Here is a 17,234-nt window from a genome sequence, read left to right as displayed (position 1 = left end):
GAACTCCATAGGCCACTTAAATAGTGTAATCTGGCTTTCAAGTGGAGCATTCTAAAGAATCTCTATGAACCTTGCTTTGGGGTTTCAGAGAATCGGAATGATATTGAGGACAAAGCTCTGTTCTGGATCTACCTGTCACTGAAACGCTCATGCTGCTCTTCTACAAAGCCAGGTGGGATCATTTTTCTAGGAAACATCAATTACTTCTGCTTTTGCTCAGAAATGGCACAGTTATTTTTAGATATATTTTCCACTGGTCTACAAAGTATTACAATTGCCGTAACATATTGGGTAGTATCATAACGGTGTAAGGATTCCTGAGCAAAATATGCCTCCCCATGATATTGCCTAACCTATCTTTGAAAAATAGCAGGATTACATATTTTATAACTCCCTGTACAACTAGCAAGGTGTCAATGTGGATGGAAAATGAATGAGTTAGAATTTTACAGATTTCCAATATACTTAAATTCACAGGTATTTTTTTCTCTGAGGGTCAGCTTTTGAAATTTATGGTTTGAAATAGCGTTATTTGAATAAAATGAAGCAGGTTCTTCTAGGGGCTAATCAAATCCCGGATAGTAAATGAGCTACCTTTGGAGGTTGCATTAACACAGCAGTAGCTTAATAAATTATACTCTGCTGATTCGACTTCCACTGGTACTTAATTTACAACTGGAGATGATCCTGGTGTATGGAGAATCTAGCTAATCATGAACTAGTTACTTGTTCTGATGAAGTGCATATATCCAGCCAAGATGTTTGAAATATAGTTTCGTAAAAAATGTAAACAAATGGAGTCTTCTGAGGGTAAACTTCTTCACTGAAGAATTAATACCTAAATCATGACTTTTTTCTCTTTCTTGGAATCTCTTCACTTTATCTTCCATGATAACATCTATGATATATGGAAAATGAATTGTTGTGTCACTATAGTCTCTTAAGGAAAAATTTCCCCAATTGCTCCCTCAGCTGTCTTCAACCTACTGGGTACAGTTTCAAACCAGATATAAAAAGGAAGTAAAGCACTTTGGTCTTTTATTTAAATAGAGACTATATTATAAATTAAAGTCTTTGAAAGTTCATCTATCCATCTATACGTTCAGTCATCAACCAGTCTGTTAATCAGTTTGTTTAATCAGTAAAGAATTCTCACTTTAATATTTTTGTAGTTTCTGAGTCTTCGAAAAAGTTCAAACCAAAAGAGATATAAATCATAAAAACTATTAAATCTCATCTAAGCAGAGATATTTGCTAATGATTACTTGCCTCAGTCAGCTAGACTCGGTCAGCTCTCTCTGCTGGGTGTCTAGCTAAGGCGGACATTAAATTACTGTTCTATCCTAAAGATTGTTGATGGCCAGCTCATGTAGGTAATTGGCATTCATATTGTGGCTGAATATACTCTATCTAACCTTTGGATAAACAGAAAATTTTAGTTTCCAATCCTGTCAGTGTTTTAGCTGTTAAATACACACATATCCTCTCTTTCTGAAAGCTGTAGAATTTATGTTCGGAATTGAACACCGCAAACAAAGATGGAGTTTTCATGTCAAACTAAAAATATCACTTATACATTTTGGCAGGGAGATGGTGACATTTAAGTCACTTTCTATTAGTCTTTTTAGTGGGACCTTCTAACCTTTATCCCTAACTCAATCTGGCCTCCTTGGTGTCTCTATTTTTAATGGAAAAGCCACTATAATAAATGCAAAATTAATTCTAATTCTCCAAATTAAGTTGTGAAATGTATTTAATTAAGTGTATGGATGCAATTCACTAAATCAATTCACTTATTTACTTCAGTTCACTGAGTGGGGGATATTAAAGTCTTTTTAGTTTTATTTAAGTGCATCAGGATGCATGAGTCAAAGGTCTGAATCCAAGATTCTAAAGATGGTGCCACGAGAAAGCAAATGTTGATACCAATTGCTCTTTAATTTCAGGAGACAGTTTTCTTTTCAGCTGATGTGAGACAGCTCATGTTCACTAATGGGTCTGGCTTAGCCCCTTGGAGAGATGTTTATTATCATTGTCTGGACTTAGGAAATGATTCGAGACACTTGATTTCATTGCTCCATCCAGTTCTCATGCTGCCGAGTAACATCTGATCATTTGATGTGGTCATCTCGGGCAAAGGACAGACATAGTGAGAAAAAAGATTTTATCTCATCTACCCATGAGATATATGAACTTCAACTTCAAGAATACATTTTATTCTTCATGCTATCATTCTGAATTGTATTCCTTCACTCTGAAGGAATCTTATAAAAGCTTTTAAGTTTAGGTGATCTGAGGGGGAAATAGTCCTCAATTTGCAAATTGGTTGAACAGATACTGAATGAGAATCATGGAAGTGTTTTGGATGTGTTATATGTTTTTTATTAAGGGAAATTATACAGAGATGTAGATGTTACAAGCCAGCTGGTGTAGTGTGGAATAGTGGCATTCAGTGTTCGGCATGGATCTTTATGTGTCAGTTTATGGCAAAAGTCCAGAGTATCCACCAAAGATGTTTAACAATTCACTGCTTCTGGAGGCCAAATCATTTTCCAGAGGACTAATACCTCAAACATCTTAAATTGGTGACTCAGGCTATTTAGAGATGCAGATCTTATTTCTTTTAGCTGTTGATTTTCAAAGACATGTTCTTTCTGGCTCTGGATAATTCTTCAATAACAAGGGAAACTGACATGTATGGAAGGCTTATGGAAGACTTACACATAATCTTTAAAAAAAGTTGGGCCATTTAGAAACATGATCATTTGCATTTCTTCTTTTTTGAAAGTTTAACCCTAATTTATTGTTCATCAGAGAGAAGGGCTTTGGGATTTATAATTTTTTTCTTTTCCTTGAAAACTGAAACACACTCCTGTTTTTAGCATATAGCTTCTAAGGTAATGAGGAACACACCAGTACATTAAAGCAAATGTGTGTCAAATCCCCAGGGAAAACAGATGTCATGCGTGCAGTATTTCCTCCAGACATCTGAAATCCAGCATCATTGTTCTTTCAATCTGCTTTCTAAGTAAATGAAACAATGGGGAGTATACATAAATCCTTCTATATTAGAATTTAAGAAATATTTCAACTGGAGAAGTTCAAAGTTTGCATTCGATAAATCAGGATATAAAGAGCTTAAAATTAGGGAACCCAGAATTGGAAATCTGTATGTCCCCACTGGTTTATTCCACAACTGTATGTTTTCTACTGATTTTCATAATCTGTGATGAAGTATAAGACTGAAACTCATCTCTAAGTAAAGTTCATCATTTTTTGAACATTTTAAACGATATGCTTGAATATCATTCAAAGATGATAAACTAAATGTGGTTTTTCTAATCTTAAGTAAGAGTTATTGTTATAAATTAAGAAGACTTGGCAGTCAGCAATAAATTTGGACCTTGTAAAATACAGACTTAAGAAAATCATTCATACTGTATTAACAAAAATGTGTTCATGTCTGTGGTGTGCATGTGTACGTGTGTGTGTGTTCAGTGATTTCTGTGTGTGTTGGATAGAAAAAATACATAAGGTAGTTTCACACCTTCTCTAGCCTCGTTTAACTTCAGATATTGAAAACCTTTAACTTGTAGGCTCATTTCTGTCCAGTTTTGAGCTAAAGGGAACTAGCACTGGAAAAGAAGTGTAAGTTACATCTTTGCCCATAGGGGAACTTGGCACTAGCTTTATTGTTCTGAGTCAGTCTGATACTTGGACTGGCTCGGGCCTGAGCAGTCCACTGCCTACCAAGCTGTAGGCATATCTCCTGATCTAACTGTGCCTTCTCATGACTGTGCTTACTTTTCCAGTGCCATTCAGCTCCGTTTGATGGAACAGCGGTCTGCCACAAGCCCCAAACCCCTTGGCCAAATGCTTACCTGTTGGATAGCTCTTGCCGTTTCTCTACCAGTCTCTCCTGCAAAGCATGAGTTATGGCATGCTTCCCAGCTGTGTAGACTTCTGTACAAAAACTCCAGTCAGGATTACTTCTGGATTGCGGTGCTCTCTTAGGCATAACGTTTTGGTTTCTTGATGGCTGGACCTACAGCTAAATTAATTTTCTTAGGTTTGGCTCAACACAATGCCAGTTTACTTCATTTTTCATGTTAGCCCACCATTGAGATTTCAGCATGCCTTTGGCAAGGCTACACAGGTGTGACAAAAGCTACGTTCGATAGGAAAGTTTGCAAACATTTTGCTTCCAAAGCAAGATTATTGCTTGAGTTATTTGGATCATTCTTTCTCTATGAAGCCGTCATTCTGTATGTAGAGTTTAGCTGAGATGTACTACTCCGAATGCCATTTGACAGTGAACGTTTGATCTTCACTATTTGGGCACTGACAAGATCAGATAACGGGCGAGGAGCAGGTGTTTTTCCAGCAGCAGGAAAGAAAGCATTAAGTATTTCATGATACCACATCTCTAATTAAAACAGCAGAGATTTTAACAAGTTTTTACTATTTTTCTCTCTCAGGGTAAGTCAGGTGTTATCTAACCTAAAATACCTAGGCCTGCATGTCTTCTACATGTTCATGTCTCTTATCTGGCCAAAGACCAATTAGATAACTAAGTATTTTTTCATTAGTAACTTGCTGACATTGTAGCAGAATCACTTATATTGTAAGGTGCTAGTAATGCTTAGTACTTATAAATGGTTCATTTTTGTTTTGGGTATATATGAAAGAAGTAATCATCTGAAGGCTGTAAAATTATTTAAAAAAACAATAAAATTAAAATTCTCTCCTTTTAGTGTAAGTTGCTAGTAATCAGCACATTTAAATGGAGACATCTCTTTCACTGTAGACATTTATGTCATTTTATATGTAAAAGTGAAAAACCCAGCAAAAGTGAAAAAGCATATCCAATGATGTTGTTAGTGAAAGTTTCTGAAATCCATTTATATGGGTCTTTACAAAAAAACACTGGAAAATTCTAGTTTGAGGGATAATACTTGTATTTGAAACTGATCACTTTTTTTTGTGATCCAAGCTATGAAATGATCCTTCTAATTTAGGGTCATGTATTTGACACCTCTGATGAAGTCTGTTGGTCAATGCTCAATTAACTTGAGCCCTCCAATTTGCTATCCAATGAGCATTGAAAATAAATAATTTAATAATTTATTTTTCCTGCAGATGTTTTAGTTATTTATCAGTAATCCTGGAGAGTGGGAGTATGTGCTCTTTCAAAGCAATGTGCTCTTCTTAAGTGTGGGCAAATTTGGTTCAGGTAAAATAAGAGCCTAAAAGAGCAATTCCCTATAATTCAAATGTTGACGTTTGCTTGAAAAGTCCCAAGACCTATAAGTTTTATGCTTCTTTTTATAAGAATTCAATATAGGAATTTTATCATAACTTTGTATATGTTCTCCCTGTCACTGACTAATTTTGGGGATCTGTCTTACTGCAGAGAGATGCAATTTATGCATTCTTCTCATATGCTGATGGTTTTGAATTCTTACTTACCATTTATGAATTTCATCTTTCTTCAGCTTACCTGTAAATTCTGTTCCTCTCTATGTAGTTATGTTGCCAGTGTAGGGTAGAGAATGTAATGTGTGAGTTGGCATTATCATCACAAGGATTCTCTATACTTATGGTGTGAGTGCTTTTTGTATTCTAGGAGAATCAGATCAGACAAGGTGAATTTATTCGATCGAAGCAGTGGACTTCCATTCGCTTAAGTGTCCACCCCCACCCTGTTCCCCATCCCCAGACACCAGAAGTTGAATGGGCTAAGCCAAGTGGAGAGGAAGGTGGCAAGGGTACCCTCCCTTTATCCAGTTATTTCATTCTTTTCTGTGCCCTCCAGTTCTACTCAGTTTTCTATAGTTTTTTATAAGTGATATTCTGTTTTATTTTACTTTTTTCATTGTCCATATTGCTCATCATTGTTCTTCCCTGAAGGATACCCTAGACATACAGAATGGAGCACAATGGAACCTCCCTTAATTTTCTCTGAGGTCGCTGTTGTTTGTCCACTTAACTGAGGAAATCTTTCTAAGAGGCTTTTGTGTGGAGAGGGGGCCGGCACAGGAGTGGGGAGAGCTAAAACAGAATCAAACTCCCTATTTTCTTTTTTCTCTGTTGTTGTTCCACCTTGATGATCTTTCCTGCCTGGGTTTTATCGGCAGAGCAGCTGACACTCATCCCTACAGATACGTTTCTGTTTGAGATTGGATGTAGAGGAGGATGGAAGGGTATGAAATGAGAGAAGGTGAGTGAAAGGAGGAATTTTTCATATGTGGATTGTTAGAATGCTGTCATGCTAGCTTTTTTTTTTTTAACTTCGATTTACTGAATTTTCCAGTCAGAAAGTGTATCAAGAAAAAAAAAAAAAGAAAGTGTATCAAGAAAAGCAGTTTAACAATTATACCTACAGAACTCTCTCTTTCCCTTTCTTCCTTTCTTTCTTTCTTTCTTTCTTTCTTTCTTTCTTTCTTTCTTTCTTTCTTTCTTTCTTTCTTCCTTTTTTCTTCCTTCCTTCCTTCCTTCCTTCCTTCCTTCCTTCCTTCCTTCCTTCCTTCCTTCCTTCCTCTCCTTCTTTCTTTCTGTGTGTGTCTTGTGGTTTTGGTTTTTCATTTTTTCGTTTTTTGGGGTTTGAGTGTTTTTTTGTTTTGTTTTGTTTTATTTTGTTTTGTTTTTGTTTTTGTCACTGTCTGTAGATTGAGTAAGAAATCCTATAGCCTACAAACAAGAACATAGAGATACTATGTTGAGGACTGGAGGTACCCAAAGTCTCTTAACTCAGGCAGTATTCATGTGAAGCCAGTGAATTAGCTAATTTGTTTGCCTCTCTTAGCTATTTGTTATTTAAGCATAGTGCAGAAAGCATCCTGTTTAATTGTGGATCTTAGGTATATATATTCTTTTTAGTATATGTGAAGAACTTTTAGGCGTTTCAATCTACGTTCCAAAGAGACTCCTCCTTAAAGCTGTGCTATCTTCTAAAATGAGACAAATAGGTACCCCAGTAACAAGTTGCAGAACATATATTCTTCTCATATTTATTCACCTAAATTTTTGTTGGAAGTCATTTAAGGCAACAACAAAATTAGGCATAAGAATAAAGAGGATTGTAGACAGAACAAGTGTTTGGAATTTTATGGTGACATCAAAGTCCAGAAATCTTGGAAATTTGATTTTTAATTTGTTGAACATATTATCACTTTGATATAATGTGTCAATGCCTTGCATTATTTTCATTAAATAGTTTAGCACAGTTTTATGGTATAATTTAATAAATACATCTATTACGAGTTTTCATTCCCCAAATTGTCTTTGTCATTAGTATGGTTATACACTTATAGAAAGGTCTCATGATTCATCTACTCTTTAGGTAAGGTTTTGTTTTCAGATTATTGGCTGCTTACCTAGGAACTATCCAGTCTTGTTGATATCCTAGCAAAACACACCCTGTTGGGTCTTATTGCTTAAATATTCCCACTTCTAAAATTACCACCACGCCACTGGGGGTGAATGAATACACGATTACAATTTCAATTTGACAGCTTTAAAGGAAATGGCATAGGGATTTAATTAGACCCTCTCCATGTGCTTCATTGATTCTCAGATGGGTTTTCATTCTAGCATAAGCAGATGTGAGTTCTAACATAGAAGTTAGATTTTCTTGTAACTTGCTTGGGTTATTCAAACCAATAAATAGCCAACAGTTGCCTGAATATCCAAACTCCAAAAGCAAAGTGGTATGGGAATGCGGAGAGATATCTTTATCCTGCACTTTCTTTACTTTATGAAATAGATTGAAGTCATCAGGAAAATAATGATTTTTATGGCTCTTGATCTTACTCTACATAATGAAGAGGGGAATTAGGCTACAGTGAAATATTTTCATTTTGGGCAATATGGTAGAAGAGACATATTATAGTTATTTACTTTCTGACATTGGTAGAAGAGACATATTATAGTTATTTCTTTTTTTGAGCTAAACAAAATGCCCAACTGAGAAAGATATGGAAGCCATTGTTAAAATTAGTTACTGGAGATTTTAAGAGGGATACTTATTGTAATCCTTTGAAGACTTTTTTTGAAATGTATTTTTTCTTAAAATGAGGATAATATGCATCTTTATTTTAGAATTCTAGAAATCCTGATGTTTCTTTCCACAACTACATTGTTAAATTTTCTAAAAATTGAGTTTGAACATGAATTAGCAGTAGCAAGAAAATAATTGAAGTTGTCCACGGATGTCTGAGATGGCATGCCACCACCAGCTGTCTCGCTGGCTGCACTGTAGGAAGTGCCATCATAGCTTCCATGGTAGATCAGTTGAGAAATATAAAATAGGTAACTGTCTAGTTCCCTGAATTCATCAGGCGGTCCACACCAGGGCCTGCACAAAAGCATGACTGTGTCTCCCTTGTGTGGTCTTGAGCCCATTTTCACCAAGCCTGCTGGTCATCCTTCCAGCCTCCGACTTTATGTTTTATCTTCCTCATGTGAACCCCATTATCATTTTGTCTGCCTTTTTGAAGCCTTCTTCTGCATCAACTTTTCTTCTCCCTTTCCTCTAGCCTCACTGTGGTAGGTAATGCTGGGTCCTGTCAGGCTCAAGGCTACTAACAACTAGGTGTAATTTCTCACCCATAGTGCCCCACAGAGTTTGTCCATTAGTTTTATTCCCAGAGGGAAACCTAGTGAGCAGGTGGTGTCATTTGTTTTTCTGTAGGGAGTCTTGTATATTATTGTGCTGAGATGGAAAAGATACAAAGAGGAGAGAGAAAATTATCAGGCAGAAGCGATGTCTACCTACAAGCAAGTTATATGTATACATATACATCGCATTTAATTAAAATGGGTACTGGGCCAGGATAGAGAGTTAGCCAGGCCTGAGGACAAGTATCACCCACATCCTCGTGTTGCTTGAGGAATCTGTCATAGGAAAGCTGTCTTAGGTTAATTCCCCTATGTGTCTGTCCATTTCCTGGACATCATTCATGATGAAGCTATGTGGTGTAATGAAGAAAGAGTGGCCAGGGAGTTAGAAAATTTGTGTCCCAGTCCTGACCCTGTACTGACCAGCACGTGACAGGTCATTTTACTTTCCCAGACATTATCTTCCTCCTCTATAACTTTAGAGAATGACATGAAATTTATTGCACGAGACTTCCAATTCTCAAAATGATATATGATTCTAACTTATTAAAGACTTCCTTGACTGCTTAAATACTGTATTTTAATGCAAGAATTCCCAGGTCCTCTACAAAAACCATATAGACATTGTTTCTGTTCGCAGTGGCCAGAGGATTACAGAGAACAACCTGAAATACTATGGTAGAATTAGGGCTCTGCTTTCTCAAAACTCCTCTGAGACTTGCGTTTAATTTTCAAGTTCTGGCAAAGCTGCCCACAACCACAGTATTCTGTCATGTTCAGGGAGAGGGAGGTAGTTTCTTCTCCCATGAGAAAAATATTTTGCTGGAAAACAGAAAGTACTGGGTTCTACCCATAGTTCTGTCACTAATTAACTAGGCAAGCTTGGGCTCTTTTTTCTTTTGTTTTGTTTTCTTTTTTTTTTTTTTAATATTTTATTTATTTACTTGAGAGAGAGAGGGAGAGGGAGAAGCAGACTCCCTGGTGAGCAGAGATTCTGATGTGGGGCTCCATCTCAGGACCCCAAGATCGTGACCTGAGCCGAACACAGAAGCGTAACCGACTAAACCACCCAGGTGCCCCCCAATGACTCTTCTTGTACCTCATTTTTCTTGTCTGTAAAGCAAGCCAGATGTTCTAGATAACCTTCAAGTCGACTTGTATTGCCAGAATGCTCAATTACAGCCCCAGTTAGAATTACTTGATTGACTCATGAGTTAAGAAAAAGGTTTAGGTTGGAAACCTCCCCTTAATGTGTCAAAACAGGTCAAATTACAACTCTTCAGTGAAAAGAAATTTATTTTGCTATCACCACTTTTAACCACATGTAATCACTTATCTTTCACGAAAACTTTAATTGTCATGTTGTAGATATGGTCTTACCGTCTCTAATGTGCTTTGAATTACTTGGAACACCCCTCTCCCCCAACACGCACACACACACACACACACACACACACACACACACACACACACACACAGAGTGTTCTTATAAATTACAAGTAAATTCTCTCCCCCACAAGGATACTAAATTTAGTCTGGAGAAGCATTCCACATGCTTTTAAGCATAGAACTAGTGTCTAATAGCTAAGATCACTACAGAATTTTTCCTGTTCTGTTTTTTTCACTTAAGTTTTACAATATCAGGGCAAATATTAGTCCTGTATAAAGTTTTACTCTTCTTATGTTTGGCCCTGTATTTATCTGTTGGAATACCTTATTTTCTCCAATATAAAGAACCCCTGATCATTTAAGTTTCACTATTTATTAAATAATACGTTCACAAAAAAGAAAAAAAAATACCATATTAAAAGTATACCTTGATTAAAAGTTGTTGCCTGATTTTGGAAACCATAACTGTGAAAAATGGGTATCTTGAATCAAGGAAATATGATGAATCCCTCAAGTAGGGAGTAGGCATATTTGAAATATTATCCAGAACTCCCTGGCTTTTCTGGGAAGCTCTTCCTAGTTAGTGGATCTTCCCTTTGAACTCCGGATGTCCTAGACACCAACAAGCAGCATTGCATTATATGCAGTGTCTTGGCATTTATATCCTGAACTTCAGTGATACGTTTTTCTGATTAAATACATTTGTGTGACCCTACCCTCTGAAAACTGCTGGTGGAAATATTGAAACAATCATTCAATTTCCCATGTTACAGATCCCTAGATCTTACTGCATTGTGCCAACAAGCTGCTTCTTTCCTATAAGAAGTGAACCCAGGGCTCTTAGAGCTAGGTTGAAAAATTATTGGCTGGCAAAAAATAAATTAAGAAAATCATGATTTTGGGGAGCCTGGGTAGCACAGGGGTTAAGCATCTGCCTTCGGCTCAGGGCGTGATCCCGGCGTTCTGGGATCGAGCCCCACATCAGGCTCCTCCGCCATGAGCCTGCTTCTTCCTCTCCCACTCCCCCTGCTTGTGTTCCCTCTCTCACTGGCTGTCTCTCTGTCAAATAAATAAATAAAATCTTTAAAAAAAAAAAAAAGAAAATCATGATTTTGCCAATTCACTGGCAGAAACTTATTGGTGTACTGCTGGAGAAAATTAAATGATAAAGTTGTAAGTATAAAATTAAACTTTGTAATCTACATCATCTTGAATGAAATGACCAGAGAGAGAAATTAAAGCTATATTGTGCCGTAAGGACCATACTGTAGATTTGAATTTGAGCTCTAGTTTGGAAGTAATATTGTAAATCTGAAAAGTATAAGATTAGCTTAATCTTATACGTGGTGGTGATTGTTCAAGTTACTAACCAATAGCTTTATTTTCTATCACAGGTAAATTGTCCTGTGAGTTCAAGATAGGAACCAGGGAAGCTTTGTTTCTCTGGCTTACCTAAGTGATAGGAAAATTATATTTACAAGCTATCCAGATAATAGGAAAAACTTCTACAATTTTTTTCTGAGTTTCAGATGTTAATGTAACCTTCATAGGTTTCTAAAATGAATTATCAGCTAAATAGGAACAGCTTAAATTTTGTACTGTGGGAGGAGAGACACATCTCTGGGTAGTAGTGACACATCTCTGGGTAGTAGTTAGACATCATTTCCTGTTTCCTTATTCCTACTTAATTTTTAATATTCAGGCATGGATATGGGTACTCCTCACCTCCTTTTGTAGTTTCTGCCTTCTAACTGCTCTTCCTTTCTCCTGGGCATCAAAGTTTCCCCTGGGATGGGATTCAGCTATAAAACATTATCCTTTGACAGGGTCCCAGAAGTAAAGTCTGGTGCTAAGTTGATTCAACTCAGCAGAAATCCACTGGGTGATTATTGTGACTGGGGTGCTTTAGAGAATGACTTTTCTTTTTCCTATCCTCTTCAAATCCAACTGCTTTGGGCCCCTATTCTGTGAGGGACTCATTAGAAGGCCACAATTTATCTTTGAGAACTAATCTTAGATGATAATGACTTTATGTATTAGCTCTGCCAGGTAACTTCTGCCTTTAAATGGTGGTGGCCAATGCCTTTAAACTGAAGTCTTGAAGTCTTAGTCACTAGGGTCAAGCCAAGGCTGGCTGAAGGTGCTCAGTGCTTCTCAAATTGTGCCAGGGGAAAGTTTTTTTGTTCACTCAGAGGAATGAAGAGGTAGGTCAAGAGCTAAAGTTAGCTTTGTTTTTATTTTTAAATATAATAAATAATAAAATAAGAAAGTGCTTTTAAAAATGAGCTTTTCTTTCTTTTTTTTTTTTTTTTTGCTATTACTAATATCACCTTCTCTCTAGTCTTTTGAAATTATTGTTATCAAATGACTACAATAAACTTACCACAAAATTTTCACCCTTGGCACAATTAAAAGTGCTCAGAAATGACTGCCTATCAAATTAAACTTTTAAATTAAGATTACATTTGTGTAACCCTATCAGTCTTCTCAAGCTGCAAGTAATAAATACAGGAACATTTTTCTGTAAGTATTTATCAGCATGCTGTGTTGAAAATTAGATGGGGTAGGACGCCTGGGTGGTTCAGTCAGTTGGGCGTCTGCCTTCGGCTCAGGTCATGATCCCAGGGTCCTGAGATCGGGTCCTGAGACTGACCCCTGCATGGGGCTCTTTGCTTCTTGGGGAACCTGCTTCTCCCTCTCCCTCTGCCTGTAGCTCCCCCTGCTCATGCTGTCTCCCTCCCTCTCTCTCTCTCTCTGTCAAATAAATAAATAAAATCTTAAAAAAAAATTAGATGGGGTAAAATATTGGCATTTGGTTGAACTGATCTAGTTAAACTATATACTATAAAAAGTATAAGTCAATTCACTAAAAGCCATTTAGTTGACACAACAAATTTTAAAATTGAGAATGAGATTCATCAATAAAAATTGGGGAAGTACACAATACTTATTTGTTAAACATAGTTGTCATTTAACTGACTGGAGATTTGTTTAAGAGTTTGGAGAATTTTCTTCCATGCGTGAAGTGAGCTCGTGGTTTGTTTTAACTGCTACTCTTGAAAGAGAATAGCTAGATAGCTTAGTAGTTTCTTTCTAAATCATGAATTACTCTATATGATTAGTCAAGTCTAAAATAATACAACCACTCTTTAAAATCCCAGTGCATTGCTCTTTGGTGTTCAGGAGACAAATGAGACGACCAGGGCTGGTTTATTTTTATTTATTTTCTGAAAGTATCTGGGGAAATCATTGATTTTATTTGTAGGGCTGTGTTTACCTATTTTAAAAATTAAATCTGAATTCCTGTAAAGGATTTCTCCTCTAAACATAAATATTTCTTATAGTTTACCATTAAAAATGATATAAAAGATTCTTATAGGTAAAGAAGCAAGTAAGCTAAAAAGAAACCCCAGAAAACTCCTCAAAGCATTTTCCTTTCATTGTGGGAACTGAGTTTACCTTATGATTGCCCAAGTAAATGCTTGAATATTTTCCTAAATCAACGTGGTTATGAGTTGTCTTACTGAGAATAATAGCACTTTTTATTACCCTTATTTTTTTAAGTCCTTTTATATTTGTCGGAAATTTTAACTTCTTTTTGGTAAAAGGTATTTTCATTGGAATGAAAATGGGACTTTCAGATGTCTGTCATTTTCTAAAATGCTTTGAAGTTTGAATTTTCTATGTATATCAAGAGAGTAAGTCCCTCTGAATAGAATGTGCTAATAATAAATTTAGGATTTCAAGAATCAACCTACATTACAGTTACAAAAACTATACCTGTTATTGACATCACAGTTAGCTTTTGTGCAAATTTCATTTGTGACAACTATTTATTATACTTATCAAATCTCAGGAAAAAGGCTCTGACACTGAAGTTTTTATATAGTGACAGGCACTGAAGGTAGATGGCATTGGACCAATAGATACTGTGATAAGATAGTGCAAAGAGGTCAAAGCAGTTGTAGAAAATAAAAGGAAGTTAAGGTATTCATGGCTATTCAGCAGCTCATTTTTAAAAATGTACTACGCTTCTGTGGGAAGCCTGAGGAGGGTGCTGTAGTAGGCAGAATTCCAATATGGCTCCCAAGATTCCCCCCTCCTGGTGTATAATCCCCCTCTTTGGGGTAGGAACAAGACTTATGAATATGATAGGATATCACTCTAGTGAGTATGTTACATTATATGGCAGAAGGGATTTTGCAGATATAGTTAAGGTCCCTAATCATTTCACTTTGATTTAATCAAGGGGGAAGATAATCCTCAGTGAACCTGACCTACGCAGGTGAGCTCTTAAAAGAGGTCAGAGAGATTTGAAGCATTAGAGAGATTCTTCTGCTGGGCTTGAAGAAATTAGCTTCTATGTGGTGAGATCTATGGCCAAGGGTGGGGGGGGGGTACGGTGGGGTGGGGGTGGGGGGATGGACGGTAGGGGATAGTTCAGAGCTAAAAGTAGTCCTTAGTGAAGAGCCACAAGAAAATAGAGTTATTGGTCGTACAACTGCAAGGAAATGAGTTCAGCCATCAACCACTGAGTTTGGAAGAGGACTCTAGAGGCACAAATGTGATTATAGGCCCTGCTAACGCCTTGATTTTAGCCCGATGACACCCTTAGCACAGGACCCAGCTAAATAGTGTTTAAACTCCTGAGCAAGAAAACTGTGAGATCATAAATTTGTATTGTTTTAGAATAGTAAGTTTGTGTTAATCTTTTATGTAACAATAAAAAATATACATAAGAATGAAGCTTTTAAGCTTCACTTAAAAATTTAGAAGAGCTATCAAAATGGGAGCAATAAAGCCCGAGTAGAGAATCTCAGGATGGGATGTGCAACTTCTTGTTTGATATAGTCCCTTCACGCCCAATGGCCTGTCTGACCCTGAGATATGAGTATGAATTGCAATTCATCATTGCACTTTCTCTGTTGTTATTCTTACAGAAAGTTACAAATGTCATTCTTAAAATTTTTTTTCTGTACTCATTTCTCTATCAAAAGTGGAAAATGAAAGATGGAGCTCAGAGGGTTCCTTATTTCTCAAGCCCAGTCCGCTTGCTTCATTTCTGATCTTGTTGACATTTGCTATTGTGACCCCTGGAGATTAAAGAAGTAATTGATTGGAAGCTCCTAGTATAACCTGGACCCGATGCTTAGCAAATGTTAGTTTCCTTCCATCTAGGCTTTCTTGTAGCTGTTTTGAAACATTTGGGCCCAGAATAAAGTAGTTACAACATTCCTTGTGATTTTAAATAGAATGCCACAACAAAATGTTGAAATCAAGCAGGAAAGACCAAGATTACATTTCTAGTAAAGCAGAGCATATAAAGAGGGAAGACAGTATGATAACCATGTAGGTGACCCCAATTTTCCCTTTCTATCTCTACTAAAATCAATGGAATTTCTCCCCAGAGCCAGGAAAGGGAGAAAACCATCCCCTATTGCAGTGTTCGGTTTCAGCTGGCTATATATCCCTGGCCTCTGGGTGAGGTTAACTGTGCAAAGGAAAGTCACACTTTCAGAACAGTTAGATATTTTTTCTCACTAAACCACATTCAAGACACTAATTCCATTTCTTTACTGGCTGTAGATAGGTGAATTAGCAAGAAAGCATTCCTGCATTGTCTTCTAGTCTTCAAATGAAGCCTAATTAAAGAAATATATAGTTTTTATTGAGCTGCAAGAAAAAGGGACATGGGGCACAATTAACTTCGCATCAATAATTAAAGCCATAAAATTATTAATGTAGCAAATATTACACATTAATAAGAAATATATTTTGTCACCAACTGCTGCATAAAATCTCTTTCATAATCTATAATCCAAGAGAAAAAATAGAGAAGGAATATACAAGAAACATCACATTGTAGTCGTAAGTTTATTGCTGCTGAAAGTAAGATGTTTGCCATATTTCAATACTACCATTTCAAAGATACAATTGTTCTGAATCAGTAAAAGAAAAAAAAAGTTAGAAAAAAGGATATAATTGTGATAATAATGGCTTGGATATAGCATGAAGTTTTACTAGGTAGATGAAAATATTTATCAATCTGCCCAATATTTTCCTCTGTCAAAGGACTACCAGTTCAATATGCAGAGAGGGAAGGGGCCTCCTCTACCTTTGCCCCACATCTCTTCTCTGGCTGAGCTTAAATCATTCTGCTCCTAGCCTCTTTGGAGAGAGATTTGATGTCAAAGTCAACTTTCTGGTTCACGGATCACCTACTGAGAAAATTCTTTTCTTAGCCATTAGAAGTCCTTTAGAGAGTATTAAGGAATGAGTGTTTATCCACTGCCCCACATCTGCCCATCCTGTCCGTCTTTTATCACAGCCCTATCATCTGCTTCTGCAAGCAGCTATTTACTTGCAGTAATTCATAGGCTTCTACAACATAGGCACCAGTAACAAATACTTAAGGAATAAATGAATAAGGTAGCAAGAGAGTTGTTTTGTCCTTGCACTTATTTGTTGCATGATTTATAAGCATCTCAGCCAGATTCTGTTAGTGAATTCAATATTGAAAAAGTTAGTAAATACCTACTATGAGCAAGTTGTTGGGAAGGTGAAGGAAGTTTTCTGTCTTTTAATCCAGGAGGGAAAAGGTAATATGTAAGTAGATGGTACAAACTGCCACAGAGAGGCACTAAAAAAATGAAATGGGGGGTTCAAAAGTGGAAAGTGAATAGTTAGGTTAAAGAATTAGGAAAGCTTCATGGAAAAAGTGGCATTCAGAATATGTGGTAATAAATGGAAAGGGTTTTAAAGAGGAAAGAGTCTGGGTAGCTTCATGGTGAGATGTGAACGGAAGGAGCAAGAGCAAACGGGGAAAATTTAGCACATGTTTGGGGATAGCATGTGTTCCAACTTGGCTGAAACAATTTTCCAAGAAAGACCTGGCAAATGAGGCTTCATGGGGTGGGTTAGAACTCTGTTGAGGTTGCCTTGGAGTGGTAGCCCTGAGAGGTTAATGATCAAGTTCTGTGCATCATAACTCTCTATGGAATGTTCCATGTTTTCACAGTTGGCATTATGCCAATCTAGTTTTGTGCCCTTTTTTAAGTGATTTGCAGTCCCATCAGCAACTAGTCCTCCTAGGTTGGGTCCTCTGGCTCCAATTTCTTTTGTATCTTTCATGGTCCTTTGGTTATAGGAAATAATAAGTACCAATATTCAGTATGGAATTTTTTTAATTTGATTGCTGAATAGTTTGGCCGATCTCAACGCTAAGG

The 17,234-nt window shown here is 36.8% G+C and overlaps 1 protein-coding gene across 31 annotated transcripts in view; it reads left to right on the top strand.

Moving 5' to 3' along the window:
• The window catches only part of LOC123791494 (uncharacterized), a 132,913-nt gene that overhangs the window by 74,218 nt on the left and 41,461 nt on the right, over nucleotides 1–17,234 (top strand). For 24 of the 31 annotated variants that reach the window (XR_015724415.1, XR_015724407.1, XR_015724412.1 and 21 more), the window contains one exon: nucleotides 14,258–14,293. The exons of 4 other annotated variants lie outside the window; for them this stretch is intronic. Coding sequence is in view for 2 of the 27 variants with exons in the window: in XM_087861998.1 (XP_087718124.1) it covers nucleotides 14,258–14,293 (36 nt within the window). In the remaining 25 variants the exon portion in view is untranslated. Of the gene's footprint in view, nucleotides 1–88; nucleotides 173–14,257; nucleotides 14,376–17,234 lie in introns of all 31 variants that reach the window. 3 more of the 31 variants (XR_015724429.1, XR_015724434.1, XR_015724432.1) reach the window with 2 other exon arrangements.

The sequence above is a fragment of the Ursus americanus genome, chromosome 5, assembly GCF_024610735.1.
Source record: "Ursus americanus isolate L20-20 chromosome 5, mUrsAme1.1.p, whole genome shotgun sequence".
Classification (NCBI taxonomy): domain Eukaryota; kingdom Metazoa; phylum Chordata; class Mammalia; order Carnivora; family Ursidae; genus Ursus; species Ursus americanus.
The sequence above is the reverse complement of the archived record's forward strand: the minus strand, read 5'-3'. Positions and strand labels throughout refer to the sequence as shown.